We start from the raw sequence: 25,528 nt of genomic DNA on the forward strand, positions 1-25,528 counted from the left end.
CTAGGGGTGAGAAAGAGTTGGCGACAGAGGGGAAAGAGGGAAATGGAGGAGGGGGGATGGCAAAGGGAGAGTGCAATAGAAAGGTCCTGGGGTGGTGGGAAGCACACCCCTCCAGCCAGGTGAAGTGCCATCAATTACCTGCCCTGTTTATGTCCAGGAACCTCCAGGCTTTAAAAAGAAATGTGTTGGGGGTGCCCTGCCCCGTTCTCCTTTGAGGAAAACGGGTAAAGTTAATTGGATGTTTGGGGGTCAATGGGTCTGTGACCCCTTCCCTGGCTCCCTCTCCTCTTCCCACTGAACTAGAAAGGGCCTGGCCAGTGGTGGGGGTGAGGGAGGGGCAAGGGTAAGGGCAGAGAGGGGGGAGGGGTTGGGGAGGGAAGGGAAATTGGGGGAGGCAGAGGAGAAAAGAGGCTTAAGGAGAGTTTAAGGGGGTGGTACTGGGAAAGGGGCTGGGGGAGGCAGGGAAGGGCAAGGGACCCGGCTGGGGGCTGAGCTGAGGCGGGGTTGGGGGGCAGGGGGGGGGAGGTGAGGCGGGGCTGCGGGAGGCTGGGAGGCTAGGGAGCTGCAGTGTGACCGGCGGGAGGCGAGGAGGGGCGGGAGAAGCAAGAGGAGGAGCAAGGGGTGGAGGGTCCCTGGGGATGAGGCTGGCCGGGCTCCTGTCCCGTATTCGGGCAGCACCGCCCCAAGCCCTGGGTCCCAAGCCCTGGGCCCCCAGGCTTCTCCAGCCCCAAGCCCCGAATGGCCGCAGCCCCGGAGCTCGCCTTGGACGTGATGAAGCAGATCTGTCTCTGCGCCACCGCCTCCTTCTCGGTAGGAGCGGGGCAGGGGCAGGGAAGGATGGGCCAGAGGTGGCAGTGGCTGGGGGGCTGCTGGCTCACCCCTCCCCTCACCTGGGCTCTGGCCCCGCCCGGGATCTTGTCAAACCTTAGAATAGTTTGGGTTGTTTTCATTTGGTTGGTGGGGGTGGGAATCGGAGTTTGGGTGAAGTTTGCAGGGGATAGAGTTGGAGGGAGTTTGGGGGGTAGCAAAGGGTTTTAGAGGGATAGAGTGGGTGGGCATGCACTGGAGTGAGCTGAGGTTTAGAAGGATGGGATTTGGGGCTGACCGGGTTTTAGGCTGTGGAAGGTTAGGGATGGAGTTGGGGGCGGTTGAAGAACACAATGTAGGGGGTGGGGAGGAGGAAGAAGAGTTTAGAGAGATGGAGCAGGTGAAAATGGGTTGGGGGTGAGAACTTTGAGAGATGGGTTTCAGGAGAATGTGGTGGCAGACAGGCCAGGGGCCTTGCCCCAGCCCAGGACTGGCCATCCCAAACCCCACCCCCGCTCACAGCTATGGCTGAGCCCAGCCGACCTCGGCACCTGCCCCCCCTGTGGCCGATGCCTGATCCCGAGGCCCACAGCGAGAGGCTGGCACCAGGCAAGTTGGCAGGCACAACATGGTGGGTGGACAGGGAAGGGAGAGAGCTGAGCCAGCTAGGGCTCCAGGTGCCCTGCCTCAGGCTGCCCTCTTCCCTGCCCGCCCATACATAGGGCAAGGGCAAAAATGAAGGGCAGAGGGGAAACCACTGTGCTTCAAGTAGTGGTTGAAGATCCCAGCCTGATCTGTTTCCAAGGTCCAGGCTGAGACAGGAACCTAGCTGGGAGATAGCGGGGGAGGAAGGGGAGTCAGCCAGCACCCACTAACCCCATTTCCTGGCTGCCCAGCAGAGCCAGGACTGGGGAAGGAGTGATGAGAAGCTGATGCAGGCTGTGGAGAGTAACGACGCCACTCGAGTCTCTGCCCTGATTGCCCGAAAAGGGCTGGTTCCTACCAAGCTGGATCCGGAGGGCAAGTCCTCGTAAGTGCCCCACCTAGCCCCAGGGGACTACCAGTGAAGCAGGTCTTTGGCATCCTTGGGAAGGATAATGCCTTGAGATGAGGGGAGGTAACAAGAGCCACCCTCCGGCCTCAGTTCCTTCACTCACTTACTCACTCATTCAAGCATAGGGCTCCCCTTCCTGCAGACTTCAATCCAGTTGGACTGGCCTCCTCTGTCCCTTTAAAAAATGTTTGCCATTTAAAGGTCTTGACAATCTGGTTCCTTTCTCTCATGCCAGTCTTCTTACTCCATAGTCCAGCCATACTGGCCAAGTGGACATGCCTGGAAGAGGATGCTTCACGGCCCACATCTTTACCCTTTGCCCACCTCCCCTGGAATGCACAGTCTTCTCTCTCCAACATCTGAGAACCCTTCTCTTCCATGGAGAGCTTAAGTGCCACATTCCACATGAGGCATTTCCAGATCCTCTCAACCTCCAGGGCCTTACCCCACCCCACCCCCCCAGCCACCTTGGATCTAGCGACTCTCTATGCATTTGCATTCATTCTCTTTATGTTTGTTTGGTATTTATACAAATTGGGAAACATATGTGGATATTCTTGTTGTCGCCCGTTAAAATGTAAGCTCCGTTAAAATGTAAGCCCCTTGACAGCAAGGACTGTTGTATTTATTGTCTTTGTAGCCCCTTCATTTCTGCACAGTGCCCAGTACATAGAGTGGGTACATAATAAGGATTAATAATAATAATGAATAATAATGGCATTTATGTAATATTTACCATGTGCCAGGCACTGTGCTAAGTGCTTTGTAATTATTATGTCATTTGATCCTCGCGACAACCCTGTAAGATAGATGCTATTAGTATTCCCATTTCACAGATGGGGAAACTGAGGTAGAGAGAGGTCAAAGTGATTTGTCCAGGGTCATACAGCTAGTAAGTGTCTAAGGACAGGTTTGACTCCAGGCCCAGCTCTCTATCCACTGCTGCCTCTCCAAATCGATTCATTCATTCAACAACTACATCTTAAAGAGTCAACTTTGTGCAGAACGCTATACTGCATACTGGTAAGAGAAACACACTCCTGCCCTCCTGGAGCCTACTGGACAAAAAGCCGCCAACTCTGCTAACTGCCATACACAATGTTATGTGTGTTTTGGAGGGGAGAGGAGGCCAGAGCTGTCATTTCTTCAGTGTTGAGAACTACCGGTTTGGAAAACTCCTCAACCAGTGGAGTTCTGTGACATATTTTAGCGTTTTCTGGGACATGGAGAGGTTAAGAGCCGTGGACAGGGCTTCAGGTCCTAGTCCTCCTGATTCCCAGGTTGGCCCTCTATCCACCATGCCACACTGCCTCTCACAAGTCCACCAGAGAGGTACAAGAATAATGATAACAATTGCCGTTTATGTCACCCTTTTAAGTCAGCAGAGCATTTTACACACATTGTCTCCCTTGTGCTTCAAGGCAGCCCTGGAAGAATAGCATGGTGGGGCAGCTAGGTGGCGCAGTGGATAGAGCACCGGCCCTGGAGTCAGGAGTACCTGAGTTCAAATCCAGCCTCAGACACTTAACACTTACTAGCTGTGTGACCCTGGGCAAGTCACTTAACCCCAACTGCCTCACTTAAAAAAAAAAAGAAAAGAATAGCATGGTATGTGTCTCCATTTTACAGATGAGGAGACTAGGCCTAGAGAGGCTGACTACCCTGTGTGTTGCCCAATGGTCACACAACTAGCAAGTATCTGAGGCGGGATTTGAACCCTGGTCTCCTTGGCTCTGGTTTAACATGCTACTCGTTATGCCATGTTGCCTCTCAAAACAAAGTACTATGTGAAATGTAAGAGGGAAGGAACCAGAGAGATCAAGGAAAGCTTTCTGGAGGAAGTGGTTAACAAAGGAAAGAGAGATGGAGCACATTTTAGCCAGGGAACGGTATGAGGATTGGGTTAGATGACCTCTGAGGTCCCTCCCAATCTAGAGATTTGATGATTCTGTGTGGACAAAGGCACAGAGGTAGGAATATTCAAGGTCTATGCCAGGATGGAGGTCTGCCTATATTTTTCAGAAACAGAGAGTGCTTGAAGTGGAACAGTGAGAGATAGAGGTTGAAAAAGCAAGGGGGCACCAGATTAGGGAGGGCCTCGAATGCTCTGCAAAGGAAGATGAACTTCAGCTGCCAGGTAATGGGGAGTCCATTTTTAAATGCCTAAAACTTATACAGCACCTACCCTGTGCCAGGCGCTGGGCTAAGTACTTTACAGATATTATCTTATTTGAAGCCACAGAAGATTTTTTGAGTAGAGTAATAACATGACCACGTCTATGCATAAGGAAGATTATTCCTGAAGCAGTATGAGGGACAGGCTGGAGGAGAGAGAGAATGCAGGCTACTTCGATAGTCTGTATTGTGGAGGACTGATGATGAGGGCAGGTAGTAGAGTGGTAGCAATGGGAATAGGGAGGAGATGGACGTGTAGGAAACGCTGTAAAGGGGAAATCGAGAGGACTCACTTAGAGATTGGGTAGGAGGGGTGAAGCTTCCTCTGATCCAAGTGACCCTTTTTACTCTGTTATGGCCCTTAATGGTCTCTCAACCTCAATTCAAGGTAACAAGTCCTGACTTTCCTTGGCCTTTGAGTGTGCTTGACTCCTGGGCTCAGTAGTCAGACCTTTCCCATTTCTTTTGCAGCTGCCTATTCATTTACCCCACCTCTTCTATACACTCCAAGTGGTGGTGATGATGATAACTAGCAAAGTGTTTTACAAATATTATCTCATTTTATCCTCTCAACAGCTCTGGGAGGTAGGTGCTATTATTAGCATCCCCATTTTACAGATAAGGAAACTGAGGCAGAGAGAGGTTAAGTGATGTGCTGAGGGTCACACAGTAAGAATCTGAGGCAGAATTTGAACCCAGGTCTTCCTGATTCCAGGTCCAGCACATGATCCACTGTGACCCTCTAGCTGCCTCTAGACAAGAAAGTTGTGCATTGGCAGGGGGCGAGGGGAAGAGGAGCTAGTGTACAATTATGTATACGGAAAAAGAGGGTGGTACAAAGTAATACCTTGTTATAGAATCTTATATAGGCAGTAACCGGTTGAATCTATGCTTGAACTCAGCTGTTCTACCCCAGATCCAAGGCTCTTTCCATTATACCTCACTGCTTACTAAATTAATATCTAACTGAACTTCTCAGGGCTCAGCTTATTATTACTTCAAAGCATCTACTTCAAAACAACTTCATGAGGCAGGTAATACAGTTTTTATCTCTATTTTGTTGAAGAGAAAAAGTGAGGTTAGGAAGATTAAAAGAATTGGGTGTGGGGCAGCTAGGTGGCGCAGTGGATAGAGCACTGACCCTGGAGTCAGGAGTACCTGAGTTCAAATCCAGCCTCAGACACTTAACACTTACTAGCTGTGTGACCTTGGGCAAGTCACTTAACCCCAATTGCCTCACCAAAAAAAAAAAAAAAAGAATTGGGTGGTGACAATTACTGAATGTGAGGGTTAGGAGGTGAACACAGGCCTGATGCCTGTGAATCCACTATCCTGAAGTCTGTTACTCTCCTAGCCTCTGGAGATAGGCCACCTTGCCACATCCCCACCCAGGAATGGAGTCTCTAAGACCAGAACAGCCCCAACCCTTTTCTGGTCCCTAGCCTGAGTAAATTCATAGGATGAGAAACCTGAGCTTGTTTTCAGTGAATCAGAAAGTCTTCTGTGCTATCACTGGTTAACAAGATATCTGCCCTTCCCCTGCCTACAGTGGGAGAAGGGGAAAAAAGATGTAAAAGTGAGACTTGGGGGCAGCTAGGTGGTGCAGCAGATAAAGCACCGGCCCTGGATTCAGGAGGACCTGAGTTCAAATCTGGCCTCAGACACTTCACACATATTAGCTGTGTGACCCTGGGCAAGTCACTTAACTCTCATGGCCCCCTTCCCCCCCTCCAATAGTGAGACTTACAGTAACACCCTGTCACCCAGAATAAGAGAATAATTCAACTCAATAACAAGTTTATTCCCAAAGTTGTCCCAATGATACCTCCTTTTCAAGGCCCATCTTTTCATGTTCCACACCACCATCTCCATGACAGTCAAGATGGCAGCTCGAGCTTATCTGGGTTAATGTGCTCTTGGCTAGATGTTCCTCCACTCTTACCCCCAACTCCTAGGCAGAATCTGTCCCTTTTCATCGGGGCCTTCTAGAAAATCTTCCCCTAACTTTTTCCACCAAACCATTCATGACTCTAAGGGTGGGGACTGGAGGTCCCCTGCCCTCTTCTCCCCCACCTCCAGCAAATCAACAAAAAGTCAGCAGCCTACAATTTTTAAGGGAGGTCTGAGTTTGGGTGTGGCCAATGATACTATTTAATTCTTCAGGGATGTTATAAGGATGAAGTGAGATAATGTATGTATGGAAGAAATTGTTTTTATTTATTATTCATTCCATTGCTGAAGGCATGATCATAATGTAGACTTCTGAGGATGTAGCTAGATAAAGGTGTTAGTTGGGTAGGAGTATGCTGGAGAAAGAGGGGTAGAATGGAGAGTGAATTCTAGAGCAAGAGGCTTTGGGAAGAACCAAAGGGTCTATAGAACTATGGTTGATATAGGAAGATTCTAGGTAGCTGGGGGCAATGGGAAGTCACTGGGTTGTCAAGAATCCATGATGGGGGACAGCTAGGTGGCACAGCCCTGGATTCAGGAAGACCCGAGTTCAAATCCGGCCTCAGATACTTCACACATACTAACTGTGTGACCCTGGGCAAGTCACTGAACCCTCATTGCCCCAGAAAAAAAAAAGAATCCATAAGAGGAAGGGGAGCTTTGAGTGTCGATCATGAATTCTCTTGTCAATGAGTCTCAGAAGCTTCCCTTTCCCTATTGGATAAAATCTAGGCTCTCTACCCAGCATGCAAGGTCACCTCACAGCCTGGCTTTGGATTCCCCCTTCAGAGTCACCTCCTCCTTGTTCAACTTGCCTTGAGCCAGATGGGATGACTCTCTCTCCTGAGAACACAGCCCTTGCTCTCTCCTTTTCCATTCCTCGCTCCATGCCTAGAATTCCTCCCTCTCTACCCACCACCTCAGTGGCATCCATCCAGCTGAGCTTGGACATGAGAAGGAAAGGCCAATGTGTGTAGTCCACAGCACAGACAGAGCTGTTGACCCTCCCTTCCCATTAACTCTGTGCCCCCAAGGTACAGGCAGCTTCAGCACCGTGCTCCTCAACTCACTCTCATAGGACCCCAGAATTTTAAAGTCAAAAGAGATCTTAGCAGTCATCAAGTCCAACACATCAGAAAGGAATCCCCACTATAACACGTTATAAAATAAAGAAATTCCTAGTGTAATATAACGTATAACAACATAAAGGAACCCCCGTCATATACCAAACAAGTAGTTATCCAGCCTCTACTTGAACACCTCCATCCGTCTGGTTGGGCTGGGAAGGGGGTGGGGACCCATCACCTCCCGAGTGCCCCAGTGGGGCAAGTTACATCTGGGACTGGCTCCTGCTAGGCAGAGGTAAGTGGTAGAGAGAGTGGGGCCTGGAGCTTAGGAACACAGGTCTGCTCGACTTGTACGATCCTGATCCAGTCTTCTCCAAGCCTCAGTTTCCTCATCTGTCATAAGAGCATTGAACCAAAGGTTAGAGCTAAAAGGGAATCTTAGAGGGGCTCATCAGGTCCAAACCCTTGTTTTTACAGATGAAGAAACTGAGGCCCAGAGGGCCTCTGTTAACAGTCAGTGACCTGCCCCACACCATACAGGTAAAGGCAAAGGCAGGATTTGGCCCCGAGTCCTAGGTTCCCAAATCCAGTGCTCTTTCCACTGGATTTGCAGTGGAATCCTGTCTGATGAAGGGGTGGGACTGAACAATGGTGCAACGGAAAGATGTGGCGTCAGAGGAGTTTGGCATGAATTCCGCCTCTGCTCCTTTTTGTTCGTTCCACTACGGGCAGGGCATCTAGCATCTCTGGGTCTCATTTTCCCCATCTATAAAATGAGGTAGAATTGAAGCACCTCTGCATTTTCTTCCAACCCTAAATCCTCTCACCTCTGATCACTAAGTTCTTTCTAATAGTCTATGATTCTGTGAAATGCCCCTTATCCCTTGAGGATCAACTCGAATGCCACCGCCTCTAGGAGCCTTCCATGGGCTTTCACATCTTCCTCCTCATTCCCTGTGGTTTCTGCAGCTCTCATAGGGCACCTCCACGTCCTACATTGGGGCATTGCTTTCTCGGTGTGCATTATGCCCCCTAAAAACTATAGGCTCGCAGAGAGCAGGAACTCTGCCCAGTCAGTTAATGAGGATTAATGAACACATTATTAAGCATTTATTAGATGCCAGGCAGCATGCTAAGTGCAGGGGATGTGAAGAAAGGAAAAAACATTGTGGGAGACAAGATGCAAATAACTCTGTGGATACAAGGAAGGTAGTCAGAAGGAAGACACTAGCACCAGGCTTTGGGGATTCGGCCTGGAAACCTCTCTTGCAGATGGTGAGATGTGAGCTGAGTCTTAACAGAAGCCACTGAAGCCAAGAGGCAGAGGTGAGGAGGGAGAACACTCAGGGCCTAGGGGACAGCCACTGGGGGAGGGGACAGAATGAGCATCTCGCGCAAGGCATTGAAAGTAGGTCATTGCAGTTGAATTGTAGAGTGCATAGAAGTGGGAAAAGCCTGGAAAAGAAGGAAGGAACCAGATGGGAAAAGGCTTTAAATACCCAGCAGAAGCTGAGGATTCTGAGTATAGTGCTGACCACATTTTGGCTGGATTGAACAGGAGGGTTTAAGAATACAGCCTTCTAGGGGCAGCTAGGTGGCGCAGTGGATAGAGCACCGGCCCTGGATTCAGGAGAACCTGAGTTCAAATCCAGACTCAGACACTTGACACTTACTAGCTGTGTGACCCTGGGCAAGTCACTTAACCCCCATTGCCCCTCAAAATAAAAAAAAGAATCCAGGCTTCAGAGTTTTGCCAACATTGGGGATTTTAGGACAGGCAGGAGGGGAGGAGATATTTGGAAGGGAGACCCCTTATAGGAACCTACCCTTTTTGCTTAGATTTAGGATCTCCTAAGCAGGGAGGAGCCCTAGGGAATGGGAAACTGGGAAAGGAGCCCCTTCAACCCTTGTTACTGGTGGGTAGGGCTGGTGCCTTCAGATGACCCTGGCTACCTCCTTAGTATAGATCATCTTTACCACCATGTAGACAGACTACAGCAATGGGCACCTAACTATTCTTCTTGCCTCTGCTGTCTCCCCTTTCATCCTTCATCCTGCTATCAAACTAGTCCTCCTTAGCTCAGATCTGGTTGTCTCACTCCTCCACTCAACAATCTTGAGTGGCTCAACCTCTTAAGTAAAATTCAGACTTCTCTCCTTCCGCCTTCAAGACTCTCCATAGTTTGGCAACACTTTCCTTTCCAGCTTTGGCTCCTATTTCTTCAGCCAAAATGCCCTGACTTCTCCCAGTTAACAAGCCCAGAACTCTTCTGCCTCCGTGCATTTTCCTTTGTTCTTCACCCATTGAATTCCTATGTATCCTTTAAAGGCCAATTCATATTCCACTTCCTCCAGGAAATCTGTCCCTCTCAGAGCTCTCAGACCTCACACAACACTTTCTTTTGTCCTTCAATGATACTTATGTAATACTGTGTATGATGACTATCTGTGTTGGTGACATCTTTGGAGACTATAAACTCCTGGAGGGCAGAGAATGTGTTCTTTACTTCTCAACACCGGACTCTGGACCCATTGAGTGCCCAAACAAGCATTTATTTAGAGCCTACTGTGTACAAGGTCCCGTGCTAGTTTCTGGGAATGCACGGACAAGCCTTTGTCATCAGAAGGCTTATATTCCCACGATTTGGGGGTGGGGAGAAAACGTTAACAAGGAGGGGTTCGAGGAAAGGCTTCCTGTAAATGAGGGTGTGCACTCCAGCTGTGGGGGATGACCTGTGCAAAGCCGAAGGTAGGATGCTGATTTCAAGGCACAGCAAGTAAGCCAGCTGAGGTAGAATATAGAGGATGTGGGAAGGGGAATAAAGTTGGAGGAGGACGTTGGAGCCAAGTCCTGATGTACTGTAGATGCCATGCTGAGGGGTTTGTATGTTACCCTTGAGAAAGACAACACAGTTCTATGGAAAGAAAGCTCCATTGGAAATAAGAGGACCTGCGTTCAAATAGGACTCTGCCACTGACTCTCAAGCAAGTCATTTAAACCTTGTCCACCTCAGTTTCTCCATCTGTAAATTGAAGGGGTTGGGCTAGTTGAGCTCAAAGATTTCTTCTAGCCCTAAATCTCTGATCCTGTGAAATGGGAAGAAAAGTGATACTGTTAGACCTCTATTACTTTGGTGGCCATGTTGCATTGTGGACTGTTGCATTGTTTTGTGTCTGTTGTGTTGTGTCACACCCAAGGTTCCATTTGGCTGCGATGCGAGGGGCAGCAGCCTGCCTGGAAGTGATGCTGGCCCACGGTGCCAACGTCATGAGCACGGATGGCTCTGGTAAACACCCTTCCCTGATGCTGGGACTATAGGTGAGGGTTAGGAAGGGGCAGGGAGAGGGCCAAATATTGGGGAGTTTTAGCCCTGGCCCTGTCATGGACATGGCTGAAATGCTTCAGTTTTCCCATCCATGAAATGGGAATTTATGATCCCACCAATATTGAGGCAACATGGTGTGGTGGATAGAGTGATGAACTTGGAGACAGAAAGACCTGGGTTCAGTACTGTGCTAAGCGCTGGCGTGTCTGTGACTCACTGCATGACTCTGGGTAAGTTCTTTCTCCTCTCTAAGCTTCCATTACTTCCTGTCAAATGGAAGATTTGGACTGGGAGATTTCTAAGGCTCCTTTCCAGCTTGGACTTTCTACAGCCAGATTTACCCAAGGACTTCACTAATCCAGGGTGGGCAATGGGACTGACCCTTTTGTCACCAGATTAATTTTGACTGACTCCTCCTAGTCTAGGAAGTGTTATTCCCATGGTGTCTCCCGGCAGCTGGCCCCAATGCACTTTCTGTCTTTCAGGTTACAACGCCCTCCACCTGGCAGCAAAGTATGGACAACCTCAATGTTTGAAACAACTGCTGCAGGTTCACTTCTCTTTAGGTCTCCATTTTCCATCAATGTTAGATAGCCTCTAAGGTCCCTTTTAGCTGTGCTCTAAGGTGCACTGACACTCCCAAGTTAGATCAGGGATCCTACATGTAGACTGCGATCCCCTAAGGAAGCAAGGAGAGTCTCTGAGCCTAACTGGGAGTTAGGAGCACTGAGAAAGAGAAGGGGTGGGAGGAGATAGCCATGAACCTAAAGGCCCTTCCTGGTCTGGCCTCCCACACTTTTCACCTCCTTTCACCTCCTTCACCTTAGGCATCCTGTGTGGTGGACACCGTGGACAACAGTGGCTGGACAGCACTCCATCATGCGGGTGGGTACTGAATCCTGAATCCTGGCTTCCCTTCCCTCCTCTCAGGCACTAACCTGACAGGGCAGCTGAGCTCCACTGCATTCCTCCAGGCGGGAGCTCTAGAACCAGCATTGCCTCCTTGCCTGGGACCCCCCTATTCAGCAAGTGTCATGCTTCAATCTTATACCATAATATAGTGAAAAGCCAACCACATGAAGAGATGTGGGTTCAAATCCTAGCTCTGCCTGCTACCATATGAACATGGGGCTGTTTGTCATATAATACAATAAAAACAACTTATGATATGTGGGGAAAGTACTTTATAAACTATAAAGCACTATAGAAATGTATATTATTATTATTGATGGGTGAAAGTAGGTCACTAAAAATGAAAATTTGAGGACCAGGATAATCAGTTTAGTCTTCTGAGGAAACATTCCTAGACTGATTTGGGATCTAGTTTGGCTCTTCCACTGACCTGGGCAAGTGGCTGTCCCTCTCTTGGCCTCAGTTTCCCCATCTGTACTTCAGCATTTTTATAGATCCATGATCAATGTGGGTACAAGCTCCACCACAGGCAGATTACAGCCATCCCTCTCCTCAGTAGATAGCTTAATGCAATGTTGTGGCTAAAAAAATTATCCGATTGTCCACGCTCTAGTAGATTAGCTTCTGCATGCTTAGCTGGAAAGAGGCTTGGACAAGAGACAAGGTTCTCTGGGTCTCAATTTCCCCATCTGTAAATGGTGTGGAAGGGGAAAGGTTGGACTACATGACCTCTAAGGTTCCTTCTGGCCCCAGGTCAATTACTCTACAAGAGCCCAGGCTCCATTCCAGGTCACAAGGATGCATTATCAGGGGGGGCTCCTCATCTATAAAATGGGCTTGATACTTAGGTTCCCTTTCTCATAGGGGTTGAAAAAATGAATGTGAAATTGCTTTTGAAAAGTCTTAAGCAAAAAAGAAAGAAAAGTCCTAAGCGCATATATAAACATATTTAGAGGATGATGGTGTTAGGCACAAGATTTTTTTTGTTTGTTTGGGCAGGGCAATGAAGGTTAAGTGACTTGCCCAGGGTCACACAGTTAGTGTCAAGGGTCTGAGGCCAGATTTGAACTCAGGTCTTCCTGAATCCAGGGCCAGTGCTTTATCCACTGCACCACCTAGCTGCCCTGGCACAAGATTTTAAAGAGTAAAAAAGACTCTTTTGAGGCTACCATCCCTGACATAGCCAGTGCTTTAAGTGTAAATGTAGAGGGTGTGACTGTGAGGCACCTAGTCAATGTGATAATAAATACAGAATAAAAGGTAATATTTATGTAGCACTTTTAAGGCGTTTAAATGTTTTACTTATATAATCTTATTTGAGCCACAATAACTCTGTGAAGTAGGTGCTATCACCCCCATTTTACAAATGAGGAAACTAAGGCTGAGACAGGTTAAGTGACTTAGCCAGGGTATCGCAGCTAGCAAGTATTTAAGGCAGGATTTAAACTCAGATCTTCCTGACTCCATACACTACACATCTCAATATTTCAACCCTCAACCAGGGTCAGGGCACTCTCTCTTTATAGAGCTGAAGGGTCTTTCAGAAGTCATCTAGTAGAACCTCCTCCTTTTATAGGTAAGGAAACCTCGGTCTCAAGAAGGAAAGAAAGCTCACACTAAGTATCAAACAGGGGTCAGAACCCAAGTCTTCTGATTCCAAAGCCTGCTTTGAATTGCTTCCTCTCCTCCCCTATCCTTTTCTGTCCCTTTCACAGCTGCTGGCGGCTGCCTGGCCTGCTCCGAATTGCTTTGCTCCTTCAAGGCCCATCTGAACCCCCGAGATCGGGTGAGCCTCCTTCTTTGCCCCAGAGCCTTATGCCCAGCCTGAGTTGGCCAACATCCTCTTCCTGGTCTTGTTCCTCCATGTTCTCAGGACTTCTTCACTTTGGGTTGGGACACCCCCCACACACCCAAAGAGATGCAACAGGAGGGCCCAGGCCCACCTGGAGTTCCCTTACCCCCATCTGCACTCCTCTACTCCAAGGAACGCCGTTTCACGCTTCTCCTGCCCTCTTCACCCCACCTCCCCAGTCAGGTGCAACGCCCCTTATCCTGGCAGCACAGATGTGTCACCCAGAGCTGTGCCGTCTCCTCCTGCAGCAAGGAGCTTCTGTGAATGATCGGGATCAACAGGGTAGGTGAGTATGCTTGTCTATGGGGACAGTCAGTCCCTGGGCCTCAGCTGAACTGTATGAACTTTTGAACTGGTCCAGAGGACCCGGCCCTCGCCCCAAGTTTTCCGCTTTCTCACCCTTTTTATGCCTTTACTGATCACTGAATACAAACTCACATCTTCCTCACACGTTCTTGTCCTGAGATCAGAACCCAGGACACCACCTTTTCCCCCTTTTCCTGTGGTGGCTCATACCTTAGCATCTGCTCTCACTCTCCCTCCTCCTTCCTATACTGGCTCAATGGGCCATTTTCTAGGCTCTAAACCTACCCCAGGACAGAACTGAGCCCTGGCTTCCTCATCCATATCCCACCCCCAAATTCCATCCAATAATTATTTGTCAGGCACTGTGCCAAGAACCAAGGATACAAAAACAAGAGAGTCCCTGCTCTCAAGTAGCTCCCATTCTACTGAGACAAGCCAACATTCAGGCAAAGAAATAGCTATGTGGGCTATGGAGGAAGAGGCGAGCACTCACACCACAGATGTTGACACACAAGATGAGCTTTAATACATGTTTGCTGGATTGTATTAAAGAAAGCTAGAGATTCCAAGAGGAGGTGGGAATGCATTCCAGACCTGTGCAGTAAGTAGGCTGTGGCAGGAGATTAAAGGCAGAGGGGCCATAGGTTGGTTTGTCTGCAATGTAGATGCAAGGAGGAGAACCCCGCACGTGTGGTTGCTTCACAGAATGCTCTTTGTAAACATTCAAGCACTATAGAAACAGGATTACTTGACCAACCGAATGGCGCCTAAGCTTCTCTCATGATCTTCTAGCCAGAAGCTCCCAGCCCCCTTGTAGCCAAAGTAGGATCTTCCTCAAGAGAACATCACTCGGGGCAGCTAGATGGCGCAGTGGATAGAGCAGCAGCCCTGGATTCAGGAGTACCTGAGTTCAAATCCAGCCTCAGACACTTAACACTTACTAGCTGTGTGACCCTGGGCAAGTCACTTAACCCCAATCGCCTCACTTAAAAAAAAAAAAGAAAAGAGAACATCACTCCACATGAATGACGTTGGGAATCCATTCACCCAAATGCTCATTCAGGGAAGAGGATTGACTGACAACTGAAAAGGAACCTTAGAGATGATCTCTTCCAAACTCATTTTACAAATAAGGAAATTTAGGCCCAGATGGATTAAGAGACTTGCCCATGATTACACAGGCAGTGAGTAGTATAGCTAGGATATGCAGGGCCTCCCATGTAAGATTCAGAACCCTTCTGACCACATCACACTTGTTGCCTGTACCTCTGCCCTATGAGCAAAGGCCCCTAGAGCTAAGAGTGGGAGGCTAGCGGTTTTGCCACAAGTTCCTATAATCTCTCTCCTCTAGCTCTTCCTTCCTATCCAGCTCAATTTGAAATTTACATGTCACTTGAAAGTTGGTGCCCCTAGCTTCCTTCCATTGCCACAGGTTGGCTGATGAATTAGTTGTCTCCCTGGGTGTCACCCAGTTGACAACAGCTGGGATGGGCGGGGCAGCTTTCTGTGGGGTCCACATTTAAGGCCTGCTTTCCAGGATGGAGAAACAATGGGATACCTGGGCTCTCTGACTGCAAGTAAATTGCTTTTCTTTTAGGGTTCAAAGATGGACACTTCACAATTTGGTCCCCTTTGTGCCAGGGGTGGGGAGTGGGAAGTCTAAAATAGGCACAACAGAACTGAAGAGAAGAAAACCCAGATTGGGGGGGGGGGAGTTCTCTCAGGCCCTCTTCCAACTCCCATTCCATCCCACTTTCTGCCACAGGACAGCTCTGATGTTGGCATGTGAGGCGGCCAGTCCAGAAACAGTGGAAGTGCTGCTACAAGGAGGTGCTCGGCCTGGGCTCACAGATGCCTTGGGCCAGGATGCTGCGCATTATGGAGCTATAACAGGGGATGCCCTGATCCTGCACCTCCTACAGGAAGCCTTACAAAACCAGGTTCTGACCAGTGGTATGTGCAGATGGAGGTGATAGGCAGGTGGGCAGAGCCCACTTTTCTTGGAATTTCCTACTTGCATTTCCCAACCCTGCTCCATCTTCAGGTAGTTTTGCAACTCTTCCTACTTCCCCCAGCCCTCCTTCGAGGGCTTCTCTCCTTCCCTGATCTGAGGACACCAAGGTACTTCTCCTCTTGGGCATTTCATGATCTGCACATTTCCCTGCTCCTTGGACAGTCTGGGTGCAGCTCTACCACCACCCCTGACTCATTCTAGCACTTCCACAAGTCCTTCCTCCACCAAACATCCCTAAGTTAACTGCATCTGGGATAGAAGTTATGCTGGGACCCAACCCTGGCAATTCTTGCTCTACCTGGCCTCAACCCCGGGCCCCGTCCAACCAAATCCCCACTGGATTTGGCCCCAAGTTCCCCAGCCCATCCCCTCTCTGCAGCTGGGGTGGGGAGAATGGGAGGCAGAGAACCAAGGTGCCTAAGCTGGGACATTTACTACTGCTTTTGTCTCCACCTACTATAGAAGAGGAGTCAGCAGAAGTGTCTTCTCAGGTATCAGTCTTTATGGAGCTCACATCCAACCTTGGGTGACCAGCCCTGCCTCTGGGAACTTCCCAGCCTTGGGGAGCCCGAGGAATAGATCTGGCCCTGCCCTTTGCTAGCTCCCAGTCTGGTGGGAGACACAACAGCAGGATGGAACAGTATTGCATGGTTTGGACTCTAAGATCTGGGCTCTTGGAACCCAGAGATCGTTATGGGCTGGAGAAGCCAGGGAAGGCATCTTAGGGGAGGGGAGGCCTACACCATATTTTGAAATTAACTATCTGAGGAAAACCCCCTTTCCTCCACTCCTCTTTTCAGCCTCTTACACTCTGGGTGGGCAGAGATGGTAGGCTAACAGTTGGGGAAGTACAAAGCCCTAGCCAATCCCTCTCCAATGACATTCTGACACCAACCCCACTGCACTAAATTACTGAGGCCCAGGGAAAAGTGACTTTCAAGCAAGTTAATGATAGAACCGGGACTTTAGCCCAGGCAAGCGGGAAAGTGGTGTGGTAGTGCTAGAAGGACAATTCCCCTCCATTCATGTTTCCCTCCATAGACATCTCAGTCCAGTCGGGAAAGGGCAGCAGCCCCCAAGAAGAGGAAAGCCCCTCCCCCTCCGGCTAGCATCCCTGTCCCGGTAGGGAGATGCCCCGGGGATGGGGTGGGTGGAGGGAGAGAGCTCACATGGAAGGTCCAGACCTGTGGGGGCACCCTCCTTGTGCATTTCTCTCTCCCATTCTGGAGGTGTGAGGGGCAATCCGATGGTCCAGGGCCTAAAACCATCAACTGCCCTAGGATGACAGGGAGGCTTATGAGGAGATTGTACGGCTCAGACAGGAGCGGGGTCAGCTTCTCCAGAAGATCCGAGGCCTGGAACAGCGGAAAGAGAAGAAGAGGCAGGAGGCGAGAGCTGGGGAAAGGGGCACTCCAGATTACACTTGTCTATGTTTGGGGGTGGGAGGGAAGAGGCCCAATCTGGAGGGAAGGAGAGCTATGGAACACGGGGGAAGGAGACAGAATCTTGTGGGAGAAGCTATTGCCCTGGAGTAAGAAGGAGGGGAACCTGGGACAGGGCTGGTAAGGGGGTTCTGAGGCCACCCGGCCTCTGACCAGTCCACTTCCTCTCTTCCCCTCTCATAGCACCAGGAGGCTGAAGACAGCTCTCTGCAGAGCCTGGAGAGACAGGTTGGCCTGGGAGGTGGGAGAGAGGGGCTGTAAGACAAAGGGAAGACACACAGGATGCTCATGTCTGGCCAGGCCTGTGGGGCCCACTAGGGGATCCCCACGAATGGCATTTCCTCCCAAGCAGCCTTTGGGAGGCCTCCCACTCTGCTATCTGTGGTTGGTGAAAGCCACAGAGAGGGAGGCAGGTCATGCAAACAGCTCCCCCTCGGCCCCCTCTCCCCCCCTCCCCCAGGTACAGGAGCTGCAGCAGCTGCTGGCAGAGAAACAGGAAGAGAAGGAGAGTCTGGGCCGTGAGGTGGAGAGTCTGCAGAGCCGCCTGTCCCTTCTGGAGGTGGGGCGCAGGGAAAGAAAGAGGCACACACATGGAAACAGAGGGAAACACCTACAGGGGTTTACAAATCCACAAACATGGGCCCTGCAGACTCATACATACACACCGAGCCTTTGAAAAGCTCAGAGGGAAGATCCTTGGAGGGGGCAAGGAAGGAGAGGGCAAGGGGGTGCTGTTTACAAGAGTGACAAGGGACCCTGAACAGGCCAAGCAGCCCACACATTTTGTTCAATACCTGGGCTGGGTGAGGTGGGAGAGTGGGGATCTCCAGTGATGACTGCTTGCAGGCTAAGAGGGGGCCCCTAACCCAGGCTCTGCCTCCTCTCAGAATGACAAGGAGAACACCAGCTATGACGTGGCCACACTGCAGGATGAAGAGGGGGAACTGCTGGACTACCCAGGTTTGGAGCCAGCCCAGGGGAAAGGGTGGGTGGGGAAGCCCTTTAGCTTTGTCATGCTGCTTCATTTCCCATACAGCTAGGGCCTTATTCCCCATAACCTTCCAATCCCTGCCCCCCTCCCCCCGACTAGACCTGTGAACTCTGCAGGAGTTCAGAGCTGAGACAGGACTCAGATACTATACTGTCAACCCTGGGAGAGGACTGGAAAGTACTTTTCTATAGGTGAGTGAGTAGATCTAGAGAGGGGATGAGACTTGCCCAAGGTAACACAGTGAGTCAGTGAAATTGATGGGACTAGAACATGGGCCTCCTGCCTCCCACCCTTCACGAGGCTTGCCACTATCTTCGGGGGAGAGTTTCACCTTCATTCCATACATGGCAACGCCTGCATTCTAACCAAGGCCCCAACTCAAAGGATAGATAGACTAGGGGTCCAAAGTTCAGGCCCTGAATGGAATCTGGGAGTGGGCCAGTCTCCTCCTTCCCTTGAGCAGCACAAGATAAGGGACCCCGGGCCTAAACCTGGATAGTAGGACAGCTGGCTCCTCCCTACTTTTCTTGGCTACACCATGGCCTTCCCCATGGCCCAGGGCTGAATATAGCCCGACTTTTCTTCCTACAGCTTTGATCTGTTTCTGAGAGGACTAAATTTGGAGTCAAAGGAGCTGTCAAGCCCACTGCCATGCTGCTTGCTACCTGCATGACCTTAGGCCAGTCCCTCTCTAGGCTTCAAGTCTTTTTCTCTGTAAAATGAGGGAACTCAACGAAATGATCCTTCTAAAGCAGAGGCTAACTTTTTTTTTTAATTATTTTTTTTAACGGGGCAATGGGGGTTAAGTGACTTGCCCAGGGTCACACAGCTAGTAAGTGTCAAGTGTCTGAGGCTGGATTTGAACTCAGGTACTCCTGAATCCAGGGCTGGTGCTCTATCCACTGCACCACCTAGCCACCCCCAGAGGCTAACTTTTTTGTGTCATGAACCCCTCTGGCAGTCTGGTGAAGTCTAGGGACCCCTTCTAGGGATTTTAAAAAATTCATTAAATTGAAGGAAATGCTAAATTTTAGCTAGAGGTTGAAGTAAAAGATGTATTTTTCCCACATCCAAGTTCACAAATCTGAAATCTTTCTATGGACCTCAGGTTAAGAATCTGTTGTAAATCACATCTCTTTATTTTCCCCCACATTCCTTCCCCACACACATTGGTCCCTCCCCCTCTCTTACCTGGATTAGTGCAATAGCCTCCTAAATTGTCTCCTTGCCTCCAGTCTTTCCCTTTTCCAATCCAACTTCAGTGTGCTGCCTACTCTCACTAAAGCACAGGTCTGACTGGGGCAATCTCTTGCTGAAAACCCTTCAGTGCCACCTATTGTCCCTAGGATACAGTACAGTTGGCTGAGCCCAGAATTCAAGATGCTCCAACATCTGGCTGCAAAACCACCTTTCTAGTCTGATACACACAGCCAACCAAACTGGGCCACTCACACTTCCCCGATCTTGACCTGCCACCTCTCTTCCTACATAGACGAGTCACCCGGAAGCCAACAATTCACTTCCTCCTTTCTGTCCTTTGACATCTTCCTTCAAGACTGAGCTCATGTCTTTTTCGCCAGGAGGCCCCGATCTCCATCCTCCCCCGATCTCCATCCTCCCCCTTCACGTTTTCCTAAAGTATTTTCTCTGGGTCTCTTCTTGGCTTTCATTCTGCCTTGTGTTAGTTGGGTTGATTTTTCTTCCTAATAGATAGTAAACCCTTTGAAGATAGGGATGATTTCCATCTCAGGACCCCCCCCCCCCCAAATTCTTCACTTTATGGGCTCCTAGGAAATACGATTTAAAAAAAAACAACAACAACAAAAACGTGCTTCTGCAGGGGTCGATGGGCTGCTGTCCAAGGGGCTGAGCCCTGCTGCCCAGGAATTGCTAGCCTCCCTACAGGACCAGGTGGCATCACTTACTAAACAAAACCAGGAATTGATGGAAAAGGTCCAGGTACAACCCAACTTTATCCTGCTTTCTGTTTCAAAGTTTGAATCCATTCTTATCACCATCCAACCCCTTTCCTCCCGTACCTCACTTCTCCTCAGCCCCCTCCCCTAGGGAGAGGGTGATTTTAAAAAGGAGACCTAGAGAGAGGGCCTCATTCCACCCCAGGCAAATCTTTAGAGATAATTTAGTCCAAATCTCACACTTCACCTCACAAGGGCCACCCATAAGAGCTCACTTCTATAGCAGGTTGTTGGTTTTTTCCTCCAAAACCCTGAGGAGGATTTTATGCCTTTTTTTTTTTTAGTGAGGCAATTGGGGTTAAGTGACTTGCCCAGGGTCACACAGCTAGTAAGTGTTAAGTGTCTGAGGCCGGATTTGAACTCAGGTACTCCTGACTCCAGGGCCGGTGCTCTATCCACTGCACCACCTAGCTGCCCCTATGCCTATTTTTAAAATGGGAAAAAGCAGCTCAGTGACTAACTGGGGGAAATGGAGATTTTTAAGCCAGATCTCCAATTCCAAGAGCAGGGCACTTTCCATTACCTTCATGCTTCTCAGTCTCATGTGGCAGTGGGTGGTGAATGTCCATGAGAGGGGAGGCCTTTCCCTCCACCACTCCTTCTGGATGGCCCCTCTCTTGTGACCATTAATACCCGGGCTAGTACTACTTCGGTCCAGTCCCTTCATGAGGGACGCACTAGGGGGTGGGCTGGGGGAGCCAGAACGTTCCCTCTAAGTCATCTTTCCTCTTTCCTTAGGTCCTGGAGAACTTCGAGAAAGACCAGATGGAGCTGGAGACGTCGGCTGACTTTATTCCCGTCCTTCTCTATGACACCCTGAAGGCCGAGCTGGAGCAGGTGCGGAGGCAGCACGAAGAGGCCCTGCGAGCTCTGGAGCAGCAGCGGGGAGCTGAAGAGGCGGCCCCGGGTGCACTGGTGAAGGAGGGGGAAGAGAAGGTGAAGGAGAAGGACAAGGATGAAATGGACGTCGAGAAAGACAGGGGGAAAGGGAGCGTGAAGGAGGAAAAAAGAGATGAGCCCGAAGCTAAGGAGGCAGGCAAAAATGAGAATGGAGTGAATGGGACGGAGGAGGAGGACAAGGACGCGATAGAAGTGAAGGAGAATGAGAAAGGGGCCGGGGAAGCAGCAGGAGGCGGGGAGGACCCGGATGGAGCGGCAGCCACTCGGGCTGATCCAGAGGAGCCCGAGCCTCCGGGGCCTGCGGCTGATGAGACGCCCAAGGCCAGCCCGGCCGAGGCTTCCGAGCAGCTACAGGAGGAGCTGGAATCCCGAATCCGGGCCCTGGAGGAGACCCTGCGGCAACGGGAGCGGGAGGCGGCAGCGGAGCTCGAGGCGGCCCGCGGAAAGTGCGAGGCCGCTGAAGCCGAGGCTGGCCGCCTTCGAGAGCGGGTGCGGGAGGCCGAGGAGGGTTCGGCCAATGGCGGCGGGGGTGGAGGCGGGGGCGGCGGGGGCAGCGGAGGCGGAGACTCGGCGCAGCTGAGGGCGGCCCTGGAGCAGGCCCGCGAAGACCTCAGGGACCGCGACGAACGGCTCCGAAAGCTGGAAGCCCGAGCGGAGGAGGCCGCGGCCCTGGAGGCGGAGAGGGACCAGCTGCGGGCCCAGATGGAGACGGCCCGAGGGGAGCGGCAGCGCCTGGAAGCGGAGGCCCGGGAGCTGCGGGAGGCACTGGCGCGTGGGGCTCGCAAGCAGCGGGAGGCCGAGGTGCAGCTGGAGGGCCTGCGCGAGCAGCTGGCCTCCACGTGCGTGCCCCGCCGCCAGCACCTGGACACCGTGGAGGAGCTAGGCCGCGCGCGGGAGGCGGCCGAGAACCGGGCGCACGAGCTGGAGAGCGTGTGCGAGGAGGCCCGGCGGGGATTGGCCGAGCTGCGCGAGGCTTCCGAGGTGGCGGCCGCCGAGCTCCGCGCCAGGGCGCAGGAGCTGGAGCAGGAACTCGTGGTCAAGGGCAAGGAGGCGGCCCGGCTGCAGGCAGAGCTGGAGCGCGAGCGGGCGGGGAGCGTGGCGCGCTCTGAGCACGAGCGCGTGGCGGGCGCCCTGCGCGCCGAGGCTGAGCAGCTGGCGGCGCGCCTGGACGAGCTGGGCCGGCGGCACGAGAAGACGAGCGCCGAGGTGTTCCAGGTGCAGCGCGAGGCGCTCTTCATGAAGAGCGAGCGGCACGCGGCCGAAGCGCAGCTGGCCACCGCCGAGCAGCAGCTGCGCGGCCTCCGTGCTGAGGTAGAGCGCGCGCGCCAGGCTCAGGGCCGAGCGCAGGAGGCCATGGACAAGGCCAAGGAGAAGGACAGGAAGGTGTGGGGGTGGGGCCGCCAGAGGGGCGGGAGGAGGGGAGGGTGGAGGGCAGACGAGTGGGGGAGGAGATGGAGCGCAGCATGTGCTGGTGGATTGGGGGTGTGGTGGGGGGGGGGCATAGAGTGGAAGACGTAGGAAATGGCCCAAGGAGTTGGATGGAACTGAGTAGTGCGCCCACAAAGCCGGCTGGGGTATGAAGTGGAAATAAAATGGTGGGCGGAAAGGTGGGAGATGAATTGGAATGATCCACGGGAAATGGAGGGTGTGAGATGAAGAAAGTGGGGGCAGGTGGTGATGGGATAGCGCGGAGGGTGGGAAGAAGTGATGTGTGGAAGAAGGCTGGCATGGTGGGCATAGGGGAAATGATGGGGTGGGAACAAACTGGGCAGAAAGGAAGCGGGGCAAAATGGAGATTGGGTGGTGTTCAGGATGGCAGGGGGGATGGGATGAGGACTAGTGATAAGCAAACAGGAAGTGGGGGACAGAGAGGGGATAGGGTGGTGGTGGTGGTGGTGGTCTGGCAGGAAACATGGTAATAATGGTCGTCAGCAGGAGTAGAATTGGGTAATAGGTGGCCAAGGGTAGGGAACAGCCTTAGGGGCTGAGTTTGTCTCTTTCTGAGCTGAGGGCCCCTTGTGCCAGGGCATTTTATTAGGAAGTTATAGAGACTGGAAAATGCCTGCATTTCTCCGGAGGCCCCTCAAAGGCCAACGGGGAGAAAATTATCTCCGAGCTGAAAGGCCCTAGGAAGATGATGGCCAGTATATCTTTTGGGCATCAGTCAGGAATCCCAGACTTCAGTGGCATTTTGTGGATGGGTATTTGGGAGGGCATGACATTTAGGCATCAAATGATAAGGCTAGGATCCTTTATAGGAGAACCAGGAGGCAAAATTCAAAACCCCCGTCCCCACAACTGATCCTAGGAGTGGAGAATACTGCACTACTTTCCGTGTGCACAGTGGATGGAACTTTCTAAAGCAGTCTTAAAGATATTTTCTTGATGCTGTCCCCATTTTATGACAGAGGAAACTGAGGCTTAGAGAGAGATGAAATGACTTGCTCTAGAACATGCAGTGAATCAGTTACAAAACTGGGCCTAGAAGCCAGAAAGTTTCTCAGATCTGCCTTCTTGGGCCAAGTCTTTGCACTGCTGCCTTACCTACCAAGATGTGCCCTGGGTGGGATGGGGAAGGGGGACGTGTTTCTTTGACTTGGGCTGGCAAAAGGTGGAACTTTGCGGTTACTTGTGCCCCATCCCCTCCACAGATCACAGAGCTGTCCAAAGAAGTCTTTAGCCTCAAGGAGGCCCTCAAGGGCCAGGCTGTTGCCCCTTCACCAGAGGTGGCCACCCTCCAGGGGCAGGTGAAGACACTGCGACAGCAGCTGGAGGTGAATGGAAACTGTCTGGGTTTGGGGCTTGGGCTCTGCCCGAGTAGAGGATGGAGGGACTCAGCATGACTCCCTTCCTTATCCCTCCTCCTCCTCCTTGTGCCTGCCACACAGGACACACAGAGATGTCACAGCACCGTGGTGGCCTTGTATCGAAGCCACTTGCTTTATGCCATCCAGGTCAGTTTCTCTCCCCCCACTTGGAACACAGGAGAAGGTGGGGCTGGGTCAGTGGGCCTGAGCTGGTAGCAAGCAGAAGTGGGTTATTGTCAGAGGTGTGGTGTTCTGGGACCACAAAGGTGGAGGACTCTGAGGGGAGAAACTTGCCAGCCAGGACTGGCTTCATGGTCTGGCAGGGGATTGCTTCGGGGATGGGGGGAGGGTCCCAGAAAGCCAGGTGGATCCTATCAGTCCAGTAATCAGAGGACACAGCTCAGGTGAGTTAAATTCCCAGACTTAGGCCCCATTTTCAAAAATGCCCTAGGTTATGAGGGGAAATGGGCAAAAGAACGGGGATGGCCAGGTGAGGCCCATCCTCACTTTTCCTTTGATCTTGAGGTCAGTGCCGCTTCATTCCTTCTCTCTCTCACCAAGAGTGTGGGTGGAGGAGGAAGGCTTGGCCCTGGGGTGACACCATCCCCCCATCCCAGCAGTAACATCTTCTCCACCCCAGGGTCAGATGGATGAAGATGTCCAGCGAATCTTGAATCAGATTTTACAGATGCAGCGACTCCAGGCACAGGGCCGATGAGAGGATGTGGGCCCTGGCCTTGCCCTCCTGACGCTGGCACTACCCAGGGTCCACCTTCTGGACCCTGGCACCATTCCAGGGCCGCTATCCAAACACAGGCATACCCTTTGGCCCCTAACGATGCCCGAGGCACACCCAGTAGAGCCTGGCACCACCCCAGGACAACCTCCAAACCAGATGAAGTCTCTGGACTTTGGGGCCCCCCTTTGCCTTTACAGATCATCCCACAAATGCCCCCTTTTCCCAAGCTATCTGAACACACACATCGAAGGGGGCGGTAGGGAGGGATCAAGATAGTGGCATATGGCCTCCAGAGCTCTGAGAGCCTTCGATGGTCTTGCAGCCTATGGCCTCCCCATCCCCACACGCACCAATAAACATTTATATTCACAATGTGGAACGTGACATGGCTGGTTTCTTTCAAGGGACAAGGAGAGGACAGCTGCTCCCTAGCTCTGTGACCATGGTCACATCCTGTTTCTGGTCTTCAGTTCCCCCCTCTCTAGAATGAGAAGTGTGAAGAGCTAGCTAGCTATAGAGAAACATTATGGGCATTCCAACCAAAAATGGGTAACCAGCAAGGTTCTCCACCGTCACCAGTCTGATTTGAAAAAGCCTTTAAAATAGGACCTGTTGATACTCTGACAGTCCTGTGAGCTCATCCGTGTGGGTATTCTCTCTCAGAAGGCAGACCACCATTCATTCATGCCTTCTCCTCTTACACCACCCCCTTTCCTCCCATGACTCCTTCAACTCTAGATAAGGCAGGAAAAATCAATTAAAGAAATAGGTACTGACAATGAAGAGGTTTTTAAAGGGTCCCAATAGGGTGGATGGAGTGTTGGACTTAAAGTCATGAAGACCCAAGTTCAAACCCTACCCTTCGACAATTACTAGCTGTGTGACCCTGGATGAGTCACTTCACCTTTTTCTGCCTTGGCTTCCTCATCTGTAAAATGAGGATAAGAATAGCACCTACTTCACAGGATTATTGTGAAAATCAAATGAGATTAACGTGAAAAGAGCTTTGCAAACCTAAAAGTGTTATATCAGTACTAGCTTGACATATGGACGTTGCTGGGTTTTTTTGTTTGTTTTTTAGTGAGGCAATTAGGGTTAAGTGACTTGCCCAGGGTCACACAGGTAGTAAGTGTTAAGTGTCTGAGGCCGGATTTAAACTCGGGTCCTCCTGACTCCAGGGCCGGTGCTCTATCCACTGAACCATCTAGCT

General features: G+C 51.2%; 1 protein-coding gene across 3 annotated transcripts; it reads left to right on the plus strand.

Moving 5' to 3' along the window:
• Positions 1-583: 583 nt before the first annotated feature.
• On the plus strand, positions 584-24,697 carry ANKRD24 (ankyrin repeat domain 24). Of its 3 annotated transcripts, XM_043984629.1 has the most exons (20): positions 584-810; positions 1,330-1,416; positions 1,707-1,837; positions 10,252-10,340; positions 10,865-10,929; positions 11,207-11,264; positions 13,007-13,077; positions 13,323-13,429; positions 15,215-15,402; positions 15,926-15,954; positions 16,505-16,585; positions 16,744-16,851; positions 17,089-17,133; positions 17,366-17,464; positions 17,793-17,865; positions 19,737-19,855; positions 20,611-22,155; positions 23,424-23,546; positions 23,661-23,726; positions 24,220-24,697. In XM_043984629.1, exons 1-20 carry the CDS (start codon positions 739-741, stop codon positions 24,295-24,297), a joined length of 3,234 nt encoding a protein of 1,077 aa, XP_043840564.1. In that variant the 5' UTR covers positions 584-738; the 3' UTR covers positions 24,298-24,697. The 3 variants fall into 3 exon arrangements, with proteins under 3 accessions (XP_043840564.1, XP_043840574.1, XP_043840582.1); XM_043984639.1 differs by lacking the exon at positions 16,505-16,585; XM_043984647.1 differs by lacking the exon at positions 1,330-1,416.
• The last annotated feature ends 831 nt before the right edge of the window (positions 24,698-25,528 follow it).

Source organism: Dromiciops gliroides, chromosome 1, assembly GCF_019393635.1.
Source record: "Dromiciops gliroides isolate mDroGli1 chromosome 1, mDroGli1.pri, whole genome shotgun sequence".
Lineage (NCBI taxonomy): Eukaryota > Metazoa > Chordata > Mammalia > Microbiotheria > Microbiotheriidae > Dromiciops > Dromiciops gliroides.